This window comes from Larimichthys crocea, chromosome XV (genome assembly GCF_000972845.2).
Source record: "Larimichthys crocea isolate SSNF chromosome XV, L_crocea_2.0, whole genome shotgun sequence".
Classification (NCBI taxonomy): domain Eukaryota; kingdom Metazoa; phylum Chordata; class Actinopteri; family Sciaenidae; genus Larimichthys; species Larimichthys crocea.
Genome location: NC_040025.1, coordinates 3,070,892 through 3,083,301, shown reverse-complemented (window position 1 = coordinate 3,083,301; position 12,410 = coordinate 3,070,892). Strand labels below are relative to the sequence as shown.

The 12,410-nt window shown below is 37.6% G+C and overlaps 1 protein-coding gene across 2 annotated transcripts; it reads left to right on the top strand.

Annotated features, from left to right (window-relative positions):
- Positions 1–522: 522 nt before the first annotated feature.
- On the top strand, positions 523–10,898 carry LOC104929152 (protein-glutamine gamma-glutamyltransferase 2). 2 transcript variants are annotated; one of them, XM_027288724.1, is made up of 16 exons: positions 523–601; positions 1,125–1,319; positions 1,950–2,186; positions 2,285–2,403; positions 2,594–2,722; positions 2,904–3,081; positions 4,145–4,280; positions 4,358–4,461; positions 4,644–4,883; positions 5,409–5,441; positions 6,128–6,160; positions 6,470–6,508; positions 6,775–6,987; positions 7,243–7,403; positions 8,811–8,950; positions 10,458–10,898. In XM_027288724.1, exons 1-16 carry the CDS (start codon positions 544–546, stop codon positions 10,612–10,614), a joined length of 2,172 nt encoding a protein of 723 aa, XP_027144525.1. In that variant the 5' UTR covers positions 523–543; the 3' UTR covers positions 10,615–10,898. The 2 variants fall into 2 exon arrangements, with proteins under 2 accessions (XP_027144525.1, XP_010741904.3); XM_010743602.3 differs by having other exon boundaries at positions 1,116–1,319.
- Positions 10,899–12,410: the final 1,512 nt, after the last annotated feature.

The window sequence follows — 12,410 nt, the reverse complement described above, 5'->3', positions numbered from 1 at the left end:
ATGTTGATTGAATGAACCACATGTGATGCATTGAATTACTAGATTGATTAAACAACCTTTTATTTTATAAGCCTGACTATGAAACTGACTACAGATTTTAATAAGCAGCCCCCTGACACTTTCAAAACTAATAAAAGACATGTTTTATATATTTATTACAGGGATGTTGCAGGGGTGTCATTGTGTTTGTTTTGGCTATTAATTCCAAATGTATTCACATCCCTTTCTGCTGGGTTTGGTGTGTTAAAAATCCTTGAAAGGCCTTACAGAGTCTACATGGTCAACTAAACTGCATGTTACTCTAGATGAGATCTCTAATATTATATATTATTTTACATTGTATGGTTAGATAACATCATTTGCTGCTGCCCTCACTTGCTTGTGAATATATTAATGCTATTGGGGCTTGGTTTGCCTCTTTTCACCACTGTGATTGGAAGACAGAAAAAAAAGGTTAGAGAGTGAGATATTTATAAGAGGGAAGGTGGAGCCTGCTTGTCATTCCTTTAGTGACTCCTTCAGTCCAGTTCTTGCTGTCATACAATGGACTACAAGCAACAGACAATGGACTACAAGCAACACACACAACAAAACATCTGTGGTAAGTTCACTCTGCAAAATATGCTTACCTTTTAAGATCTTTCTTCTAGATGCTTTTGAATTGCTTTAAATATGAATTAAGTTTTGATTTGAAAGATTTTACATAAATTTATCTTAGTCATCTAATTCCTTGGCATGGTAAGATGCTTTCTTATAAACTTTTAACCCATTCCAGATCAAAATGAATCACACGCACAGTTAGGACGAGGGACTTGATCATGAGTTGCAAGATATCCTGCTTATGGATCTGTCTACTTGTTCTTTGTTGAAAATATTTGAAATATTTTAGTCACTGAGGCGCTAACTAATGCACAGACATACCTACAGTTCTGAACATAAACAACAAAGTGGAAAAGCAGCGTGACAGAGAGACAGCACAGGAATGTGACAACGTGAAAAACAATGCTGAAATACATTTTTGCTCTCTTACACACCAGCGTATCCAACATATGTGAAAAAAGCTTGAAAAGGTCCAAAAAAAAAAGATAAAAGTGGTTTTCATATTACATCATCAGTTTTTCCAGGCACTGGAAACGACCACTGCCGCCTGAAGTATGTCAACTTTGAGGTTGCTGAAAACACCATTTCACATGAGACGCAGGGCCTCAGCAAAGATATCCTGGTGGTGCGACGAGGGAAACCATTCAAAATCACTCTGATGTTCACCAGTGACTTGTGGGATCCTCGCACCGAGCGCCTGGTCCTGGAGGTTTGTCTAGGTATCAGAGATAGGATTAAGTCTGCTTAAATTCAAAGCAATGTTGTGTCATGTATGAAAGAAAGAATAACACTTTTACAAATGAAAAGTTACATTCATGAGCCAAGGGGAAAAAAAACATCCTACACTTAATTGGTCCGGTATGACCAGTAGCTTGGTGGCAAATCTTTAGCAAACTAAGTTTACTAAGTTTTTAAGAGAGATGAGAAGATTGACAACAATGTTGTTGGTATGATGTGGTTTACCATGAATTCTCATTCTTAAGTCCGTGCACAAAAAGAAAGGTTGAAACTATATTCTTTCTATTTTAAAGGTCCAGTGTGTAAAATGTAGGGAGCTCTATTTAGAGAATATGGTAGAAACTGAATACTACTATGCATAACTTTTTCTTGTGTATATACACCAGTGAATAAAAATAATTTTTGTTAACTGAGAGCAAGACTTTTCTTTTTTTTTTTTTACAGGCATCCATAGCTTCACCTTTTTCCCTGCTTCCAATGTTTATGCTATGCTATGGCCATTGAAATTTATGACTTCAACTTTTCATTCGTGTGAGGGAGGTGATGTTATGTCTTCATTCAAAAGCTACAGTCTTGCTTTAAATAAACTCCTGTTTTCTTTCACCATACAGGCAATATGTCAGAAAAGATGCCAGTCCAGTTTTCTGACAAGTGTTCCAATCCCGGTGGATGGTCAGCCAATATCTACCATGGCGACATGCATCTTCAGTCAGGTGCCATCCACATCTGCTCCCCTGTTCTATCCGCAGTGGGTATGTATGATCTCTTTCTCCACATAGAGAGCAGTTATCACAGAAGGAGCTACGCGGTGGGATCATTTGTGCTGCTCTGCAACCCTTGGCTGAAAGGTGGGTCCATGTACTATAACTCCCTCCCGTTATTGTCAACAGTTTTTGCTGTTATCTCGTTATAGAAATCATTCCACACCAATGTCATTGCTTTTCAGATGATTCTGTGTACATGCCACAGACTTCCAAGCTAGAGGAGTACATCAAGAGCGACTATGGGCAGCTGTACATGGGCAGCCATTTAAACATTAGTATGCGACCCTGGTCATTTGGTCAGGTATGTCACACTCCATGGCAACTACACTGAATGGATCATGTATAATCACAGTATTATATCTGGCTCAATGCATATGACAACAAGGGTATATGTGTGGGGAGTTAACTACCTTTTCTGACAGGCAGAATGTTAAGCACTGTAACAATTATTTGTAGGTTTCCAACTACAGTTTGTGTTTTTGTGTGTCCAGTATGAGCCTGGAGTCCTAGAGGCATGTCTGCAGCTCCTGCAGGTCAGCCCACAGCACCACAGTGACAAAAACAGTGACTACATTCGACGAGTAGACCCTGTCTACATCAGCAAGGTGATCTGTGCTATGGTAAGAGACGGCAATCGCAGATACTGTATGTTTGTGTAATAAATATGCACAGACACGCATTCCATCTCATGCTAGATTTGTTACTAATATCAATAACATTAGTAGACTTTATTTGTTTGCCTCTGCAGTTTCACAGTGAAGATAGAGAGAATGGTTTGTAATGTTTCTCCTCCTGTCCAAGGTGAACTGTAATGATGACCTGGGTATTCTAAAGGGGAAGTGGCAGGGGACCTATAAAGATGGTGTCAAGCCTACAGAGTGGAGTGGCAGCGCTGACATCCTTCACCAGTGGGTCTCGTCCAAATGCAGGCCTGTGCGCTATGGGCAGTGCTGGGTCTTTGCGTCTGTCCTCTGCACAGGTACTTTGAATAATTGGAACTCAAGAGTGTATTTATGCCAAAATCACAGATGACATTTAAGCGTTATTGAGCAATCTACAATGCAGAGCAGGTGCTCAACATCTCATTAATTTTAATTGGCCTATAGAGTCCACTAACATTCATAGTAAGAGAGTTACCAAAGGTTTCAGTCTCTTCGAGTGTTCCTGATAGGATAAGCTAAACCCACTTAAAATCGTTTTAAACATACATAACTGGTTATCAAACAGTCTCAAACAGTTAAATACTAATGCCTCTGTCTGACCTACATAATCAAACAGAACTATCATTTCTATATAGTTCTTTTTTGACGGCACTGTAATGGGCAGCACAGTGGTGCAGCAGTTAACACTGTCGCCTCACAGCAAGAAGGTTCCTGAGGCTTTTCTGTATGGAGTGTCTGTGTGGATTTACTCTGGGTACCCCAGCTTCCTCCTACAGTCCAAAGACATGTATTAAATAGGTTAATTGGTGACTTTAAATTGGCCATAGGTGTGATTGTGAGTGTGAATGGTTGTTTGTCTCTATGTGCCCTGTGATGAGCTGGCGTCTCGTTCAGGGTGTACCCTGCCTCTCTCCCAAGTCAGCTGGAATAGGCTCCAGCCCCACCATGACCCTGATGAGGATAAAATGGATGGATGGACAGATAGATGGATGGATGGATGGATGGATGGATGGATGGATGGATGGATAGTTATTCTTAATATCTACCTTTGTTGGATTTAGTTGGATTCCCGTTGAAATCAGATGAAATGAGGAGGCAGACCCATTATCACTTTTGTCTATGGGGGTCCCCAGAATCAACGCAAAATAAAAGGCCCTTTAAACTACAATAGTGATACATGCATTGGTCTCCTTAGTTTCATCCAAGTTATTAGTTACTCATCCTCAAATCAACATTCTCCATTAATTAGTGAACTGACCTTTAAAATATAATCCGTTTAAAAAATATATATTTTTACTAAGCATCCTTAACATCTCAGGTCAACATTTATAACTACAGATGATTTCAAAATCCTGTTTGAGACTTTCTTTCTTTTTCCAGTGATGAGGGTGCTTGGGGTTCCTTCCAGGGTCGTGACAGTCTTTAACGCCGCCCATGATGGTAATGGCAACCTGAAAATCGAAGAATATTACTCGACCAAGGGGGAAAAGCTCAGCCTGTCAAAAGACAGCATTTGGTGGGTGTCTCCTTTTTTCAAAACTGCAAATATAAACGTCTACATGTGTGCATCAATATCTATGTGCCTTCTTGCAGGAACTTTCATGTGTGGGTGGAGTGCTGGATGAGGAGACCAGATCTTGGTGAAGAGTTTGATGGTTGGCAGGTAGTGGATCCGACCCCCCAAGAGAAGAGTGCAGGTGTGTCCAAACCCCAAGAATGTTTCAACATGGTTCAGGTTTTTGATTTCATGAGTTTATCAAAAGATTTTGAACATCTGCCTTGCTGGAGATATCTAAGCTGAAAGTGTAAAATGACGAATAATGTGGCTTATTTGTGAGTTATAACTTGCATGCAACATTAAACACATCATTCTCTGCAGGTATATACAGCTGTGGCCCTTGCCCAGTAGCTGCCATCCTGCAGCGTGACCTAGGCACCCCCTATGACACCGGGTTCGTCTATGCCTCTGTTGATGCTGACATCATACGGCTGATTGTGCGCAATGGACAGGTGGTGGGGAGGATGGAGGACACGAAGTCAGTGGGACAGATGATTTGCACCAAAAGTGTCAACTCGGATAAACCAGAGAATCTGACAGAGAGTTATAAGCGTGAGAAAAGTAAGACCAAATCCTTTTTCTGTGAGCTTGCCACATTCTCACCAATGGCTTTACATTATTCCATTAATCTACAGGTGCTGACAATGTGGTGGAAAGGTGAAGGGTAATTGAATTAGAAACAATCAGACAAGAACAAAAGTTAATTTGATGACACAGAAAAGCAATCCTGCAATTTTCACCTGGGCACGAGAACAACTCCTCCAGGCAAACTTTAGCCCGTTACTTCCGTTACTCAGACATCTACTTAAAATGTGTCTTTCATATTTTCGACCTGGAAAAGTTTGTCAGCTGTTCTGGGAATTCAAATTCCTCCTTAATTATCCACATCCCAGGCAAGGGATATGTTTTGTATTTCCATCAAACTCCATTGTATGAAGAAGAATTAGCTCACAGCATGCAGTCTGATAAAAACAGTTTTTAGTTTCTTGTGCAAAAGTATCTTTAAAAAAAAAAGAAAGTATCATTTATCTTTTTGATAAACTTGTTGTTACTGTTTTCTTGACATGATCTCTCTTGTTTTTACAGTACCAATGATGGGGAGCTTTGCATATGAACCAAGTAAATTCCCATTCTACTCCATAGTGTTACATTACATGGTACACTGGTAACCTTTATCAATGGTGCAGCTTTGTATTTTTAGTATTCAGGTCATTTTAATGAGTCATATTTGATTTGTCCATCCAAAGCAAGCTGTTCTAATTTGTGAACACCTTTCCAGTTGGTCTGGATGCATGCAGCAGCTTGTACTGATTTTTAGGAATTGGATATATGAATGAATAGCCGAAATCATATTAATTTGTGGTTTGATGTTGTTGTGTATGGTGTATGTTATGTGTCTCTATAGAGAGGTTAGATGTCAAATATCACATGTTTAAAAGTTGCTGTGGTGACCAAATAGGACTTACAATATTGACATTATTTTATATATCTCAAATCTAAAAAGATATTTACCTGTATGCGCTTGTCGGTAGCAGCACCACACTCACTGAGAAGTAACATCTATCACCCGAATGAACTGTTGAGTATTTTGATTTTTGATTTGATCTTGTTCTGTAAATTTAAATTCCTCATTAATTATCCACATCCTATTCACTGAATAATCCTAAAACAAGGGATATGTTTTGCATTTCCAACTCATGCATGCAGTCTGGTTAAACCAGTTTTTCTTCTTGGAAAGTATCATTTATCTTTTTGATGAACTTGTTGTTACTGTTTTCTTGACATGATCTCTCTCGTTTTTACAGTGCCAATGATGATGAGCTCGGCATGTGAACCAAGTAAATTCCCATTCTACTCCATAGTGTTACATTACATATGCTGAGTCACTATTAAGGGTTCATTTTCACAATTCACAGCACCGTCATAGGCAGAGGTTCAATTCCCACTGGCACCATATGTTTATCCGTAATATTAGTATCATTAGTTTTATTAATGTTAGAGTGTGCAAATAAGGAACCTTGGATGGAAGCATTTTACACTGAAATCAGACATTTATGAACGATCACCCTGATGAACTGTTGAGCACTTTGATTTTTGATTTGATCTTGTTGCTTTTTCTTGACAAAATTTCTCCTGTGTTTTCATAGACGCAATGCGTATGCGGTGCAAAGCACTAGAAGTGAAAGGTATGGCCTAGCATGTGTCTAATTTTTTTTTCATGCTATTATTTTATTTCATTTGTGATTGAGGCATCTGAATGCACTAATTGAAAGAAATATCTACATATTTGGCCATATAATATTTAAATAAAACACAAAAATGAATGCGTTCAAGGAATAAAACTGCAACATAAACATGCACATTTTACACCAATAGTAATAATTTATCTTCAGTCTTATATTCTTCATCAGTTTATCCAGAAAATGTTCACATCTCTCCTCTTTATCTCCAGAGGAAATGTCAGCTGGCTTGGAGGTGTCCCTAAGCATCAATGGGGAGCCAACAGTTGGTGAAGAAATTGCCTTGTGCGTGACGGTCACAAACTACTCAAGTGGCTCCAGGGTCCTGATGGAGCACCTCAGCGCTCAGGTGAAGGGGTACAACAGCAGCCCACAGGAGAGCTTCTGGAAAACACACAAAGAAGTGCACATAAAGCCAGGTCAAGGTGAGGAGCCCTGCATATTTATGATGCATAATAAAGTACAGTGCCTGGCACTATTATATATGATAAATACAGTATTTCATTTCCAGTACAATTTATTCTCTTGGCTTGGTGACAGACAGTTATATTACTGTTTAACACATAAAACATCTACAGAACCTTACAACGAACATTAAGGATTATTTGCAACTTCTATTTGGCTCGCTTCGTTCCTCTAATATTAATTTTTCCATATCCTTTCCGTTCATTCCGTTGCAGCTTTAATGCTCCAACACACCATCCTTCCCTCTCAGTATGAGTCAGTCCTGGCAGGTGATGACATTGTGAACGTGGCAGTGGTGATAAAGGACGTGAGGACCAAAGAAAGAGTCCTGGCTGCACAGGAATTCAGCATAAGCTCACCAAAGATTACTATTGAGGTACAGCAGTGTCCATACTCCTCAACTTTTTTTCTCTTCTTTGTTCTATTCGAACTCTTTCAGTGGTGTCACTTGTACAAGACAAGATTTAGATGATTATTTAGATGAAGAGCAAAGACACAAATTCATATCGGATATCCACCCCAAACACCAACCTGTGTAGCTGAGATAATAAAGCCAATGCAGAAGTGCGGAAAGCTGCAGTTTCCTGAGTGTCCACTTGAGGCTGGCTACAGAACATTTCAACCTCCATAAGCACCCGCATTAAAATGTCCAACTTCACACCAGTTACAGACTGCTTTCTTTAGCTAATTTCTCAGTTCATAACAATTGTACTAAGGGGATTTTTCTTTTTTTTTTAATTCACCCATTTAATTTTTTATTGTTGCTGCTGAGCTGATATCCCCCTTTTGATGACAACATAGAAATTCTGCTCCCTTTGCTGAGTGCAGACTTTATATGGATTAAAAGCACTTCAGGGTTTCAGTCAGCATCAAATAAAATCTACTGCAACACTTACAGATTTATCAAAACATTTCTTTACGTCGAATGTGGTAATACAATTACTGTCTTTGTTTTTCTGCATTTAAAAAACATAACTTTTTAAAAAATTGAAATCAGAAATAACAATTTCAAATGATACAGTATTAAAAGAAAAGGCAAAATAAGAATTCAAGACAATAGACAGAAAAAAAAATAAAAAATACAAATTTTTTTGCAAATTCCAGGCAGCAAAAACTCAGTAAAGAAAAGTTTTCATCATTCAACTCTTGGCTTTTATGTCGTATTTTATAATTTAGTAGTTTCATTGTTTACACTCATTCGTCATCATTACTATTTATTTTATTTTATTCAATCAAATCTATGTTTTTACTACAATCAGTTGCTTTTGTGTAATATTTGATTCTTTTTATTGTTATTTTTATAGCTAATTTCTTATTTATCATTTATTATTTTAACTACTGTTATTGTTGTCTTTTTCATTTTGGTTGTTTTGGTGTGCATTCATCTCTAAATCATTTTTAACATTAGGTTTTGTCAGTCTGACTGATAGAAAGAGGTAACCCTACATCCAAGCAATAGTTAGAGGGGGGAAACAAATTGTTTATGCTTGTAAGAATAGTATGGTGAGTAAAATCCAAGAACACAGCCTCAACTAGTTTCCTGCCATCCAAAACAACAGGTTCTGCAGGCAGCAAGAATGAATGCTTCTTTTCCCCCTTTGTAAACAAGAACGAAAACTGAGAACAAACGAGAGAGTGTCATTTTCATTCAATTTTTCGAAAAAAATTGACATGCTTTGCATGCACAGTGTGGACTAAAGTGTAGATCAGAGCACATTATCAGCTGAATAGAGGATTTAGTTGTCTAGTGTCTCATCATGTCTCATCATCTGTTTTTCTGCAGATTGAAGGAGGGGACAGCGTCCACATGAAGAAGGATTGCACAGCCCAGGTGTTCTTTATCAATACATTTAAGAAAACTCTGAATGGAGCTGTCCTGACTGTAGAGGGATCTGGCTTGTTACAGGGCAAACAAGAGGCCAGGTAAGCCTGTTTACAGTTGGTTTTCAAGACATCTAATAAATCATCACTCTCAATTAATCTTTCTGGTTGTCGCCTGTGTGGCTTGTTAGGATGTGTGGTATTGCGTACATCTTCTCTTGTCTAAGCAAGAAAAAAACTGATTGCATCTAAGCAGGTGGAATGTGGCCTGAGAATGCTGTCAGGTGCGTTGTTGCAACAGCAGAAACTAAAAGTTACACCAGGCGCAGCCAGGTAGAGCCAGACGTTTATATGTAGATCTTGTTTTTTTAGGTCGTAAACAATCAGTGGATAAACAGGTTGAATCTCCAGTGTTATATGCATAATTGTATATTTTTTCCACTGTGGTAATGTGTTTAACCTCTACTCCACACCATGTGATGGTTTGTTCAGTGCTTAACGGAGTTGAAGCTTCTTTAATTGAGCCAAAAAACAAATACATACTAACCCCAATGAGAGACAAGAATCACCTCATAGTCAAATAACTGAAAGCGATCTCTTACATATTAACATATCTTTAAAGGCACACTACATTTTTGAGGATGTCACTTTCTATACTACATTTTTGCATTTAGCTGTGTCCCTGTTTGTAGTGTTAAGGCGAGACACTGTTATGATTATATATTGTGATTTTGGGCCATTTTTCTTTCATAACATGTCTTTTTTGAGACTAATGGAAAGTGGGAACGCCTAAACACACTTTGTCTTTGTCTTGTCACTTTATGTGTGTAGAAAGTGAGCATGAGATAATACATCATTTACATATTCACACACATTTTTATAAAATCCCCCCAAAATAATAATCATATAAATCAAAAATAAATGTCAAATTAGTTGACATTTTGACTCTATTCAGCAGTAGTGTCTCCCCTGTTTCCTGTTTTCTTCTCCCTTCACCTCTTTTATGACTTAAACTCTATAAACTGTCAACCCTTCACCTCTTTTATGACTTAAACTCTATAAACTGTCAAAAAACGTTAAAAAAAGTAAATCCATCTTTTCCTGGATTGGTCGTAACTCCCTCTTATTTCAGTCCCATGAAGCCATAGTGGCTTTTTATTGTCAGGGACAATGAAGGAAAAGTTTTACCCCAGAGAGGCCTAAACTAGCTAATTAGAGAGATTCAGCAGAAACATCTAGTTTAAAGGTAATACATCACACGTGCTAAATACTGGAACAATGAAACTGCTTTGGCATTTGCTTTTTTGGCTTGAGGAAGGGCAGAACACGAGGAGCCAGAAGAATGTCTGTACCTGGCCACGGATTTATTGAATAATTGGTAGTATTAATCACCACTCGTTACCCAGACACACTCATATATATTCTCATTAAATATGTTGCTAATTGCCCCTTTCATTCGTGGTCCAATGTCATTACCAACTCCTATACAAAACAATGGATCTCTACATTGTTTCATAGCTGGTCTGGAGATATTCTGTGTGTGTGTCTTTGTGTGAGCTGAACTTTGGAAAGATTAAGATTCTCTTCTCTCTCTGCTTCTCTCTGCCAGACTGGCTGTCCTGCAGCCAGGAGACAAAATAGAGAAGAAGGTGTCCATCATGGCCAATTCACCTGGCACTAAAGTGCTGATGGCCACTTTCTCACACAGCAACAGCCCAAGCGTCGTTTGCAGGGGCTTCCAGAAAGTCTCTGTCACGACTGACTGACCGGAGAGAACGTCCTCCACAAAAGCTTCAACAACAACAAAAAACAAACAAACTCTTGAACCTTTTGAGTAATGTTAGACCAACAGCACACATTTATGTCTTAGCACTTTTTTTATATCTACCTTCCTAACCCAAATTATATGTAGTTATCAGTGCGGTGTACAGAGCTTTCTTTCAGTGATCCATTCTGAATAATGATATATATCATCATATAATATTTCTGTATTTGTTACCTTTGTTATATGTATTGCATGTGAATATAATATTTGCATCAATGGGGTAGTATAAATGTAATTACACAAAATAAAATAAAAATGTTACGTAAATAATAAAATCCAACATTGTCATCTGCTTACTTTAAACTTTCCTTTTTATTTCATTAGGAGACGTATATTTTCTTAAGTCAGGCTCAGATTTGGCACTTTGTCAAGTACAGAGGAATGTCTTAGGCGTGTGCCATCACTCCACTGGATGCACAATTCCAAACCTTACTCCAAATAATCCCAGTATTGCATATCACAGTGTCATAAACCAGCATAATATGAATCAATGGTTAAAAAAAAAAAACATTCCAAAAGCAAAATATACAAATAATGTATGCATTTAAACTTTAGTTTTACATCATAACTTTCGAGATAAAAAAGATAGTTGCTTTACAATTATCACAAATTCGGAAGAAGCATGATCAACATATTAGAAGTCCCAGCATGTATGTTAAGATAAGCTGTAGGCTTAACTTCTAATGATAATGAAAAATACTAACCAGTAGTATCAAATTCAGTCCAGATGTTATGCACATACAACTTTATAAAGTCTATGCAGTTGCATTAATTGCAGCCACGGCATTAACCTCTGTGTGCCAAAGGAATAACTGATTCTCCACGTCTACTAGAAAGATATACAGAAACATTTTCCTCTATGCAGTGATCCATTTTATATTTTTATTATTTTACCATACATGATTATAACCTTTGTTAATATATAGGTTAAATACAAGATTATACACATAGTACTTGAATATAATATTTTCATCAGTGGAGACAAACAAAGATAAATTAGACAAAATAATAATAATAAAACAAACTTAAAGAATACATTTTAACCAACACTTCCCATAATGTAATGCCATTCTATAATTTTTTTGAGCCTCCCTACCGTCTTTGTAACTTTGTGCCCTCAATTTTCAACCCAGACGTTCTGTTCATCTGTATGCCCCAAAATCCAATACAGACTTTATTAAGTTTCTGCAGCCACAGAAAACATTATACAGAAGTTAATGGATGCCACATTATTTATAAATTGGTGGATTGCCCCTTTATAGATTCGGCTGGACTGTGCTGCGTTGCTGTAACTAAATACCACCACTAGGTGACAGCATTGGATTATCCACTTGCATGTTTGTGTCTGATGTTTCTGAAAATCACTCCAATAAATAAATAAATAAATAAAAATAAAAATAATAATAATATTTCTATTCACAACATCGACAGGTCAACATAACTTCAAAGCAAACAAATTACAGTCGCAGAATCCATTTTGAGATGTGACGATGCAATGATTAAGGTTTGGTTAGATTGAGGCACTTGTTAGGATCAGGTTTGGGTCCACATTACTACTTTGTTAACATTGAGGAGCTTCATCATCACAAATAACAATAACAATAACAGAAAGGTTCAGTGATGATTGATCATGATTAACAGAAACCAACACTGACTGTCTGTAGGAAACGAACAGGAAAAAAAAACAACAGCCTTCCAAGTCCAATGTTTTGCTGAACTGATCGTTACTGGAATTGT